A 458-nucleotide genomic window follows, 5' to 3' on the forward strand; every position below is an offset into this window, starting at 1 on the left:
GGATTTCCCAGGGCGGAAGTGAGCGGGGGCCGGAATTCCCACCGGAACCCCAGGAAGCCGCGCCAAAAAAAATTTTAAAAAGGAGAAAAAATAAGGGGAAAAAAAAAAGAAAGAGATATATATATATTTTTTTTACATATAAAAACAGCTCCGGGGAGCGTCCGGGGGCGCCCCGGGCCGCGGGCGGGCAGGCGGCGCCGCTCCGGGGGCCGCCCGTTAAATAATTATGTACAGCGGGAAAGAGTCCGTGCGGCGGCGCCTACTTGACGAGCGGCCGGGTCTTGTCGTCGTCGCTGCACTGGTGGGCCTTGTACTTCTGCACCTCCGCCATGTACTTGGCCCAYGCGTCGCCCTTGCTGCTCAGCACCTGCGGCACACGGCGCCGCGTGGGACGGGGGGATATGGGGGGAACGGGGTGGAAACGGGGGGGATAATGGGGGAAATGAGGAGATAATGAG

General features: G+C 59.1%; 1 protein-coding gene across 1 annotated transcript in view; it reads left to right on the plus strand.

Annotated features, from left to right (window-relative positions):
* Positions 1 to 329: 329 nt before the first annotated feature.
* The window catches only part of ASNA1 (arsA arsenite transporter, ATP-binding, homolog 1 (bacterial)), a 6,113-nt gene continuing 5,984 nt past the window's right edge, over positions 330 to 458 (plus strand). Inside the window, exon 1 of the mRNA XM_026052198.1 lies at positions 330 to 379. Within this exon, the coding sequence (XP_025907983.1) occupies positions 330 to 379 (50 nt within the window). The remainder of the gene's footprint in view (positions 380 to 458) is intronic.

The sequence above is a fragment of the Nothoprocta perdicaria genome, unplaced genomic scaffold, assembly GCF_003342845.1.
Source record: "Nothoprocta perdicaria isolate Ctin4 unplaced genomic scaffold, notPer1 scaffold_847, whole genome shotgun sequence".
Lineage (NCBI taxonomy): Eukaryota > Metazoa > Chordata > Aves > Tinamiformes > Tinamidae > Nothoprocta > Nothoprocta perdicaria.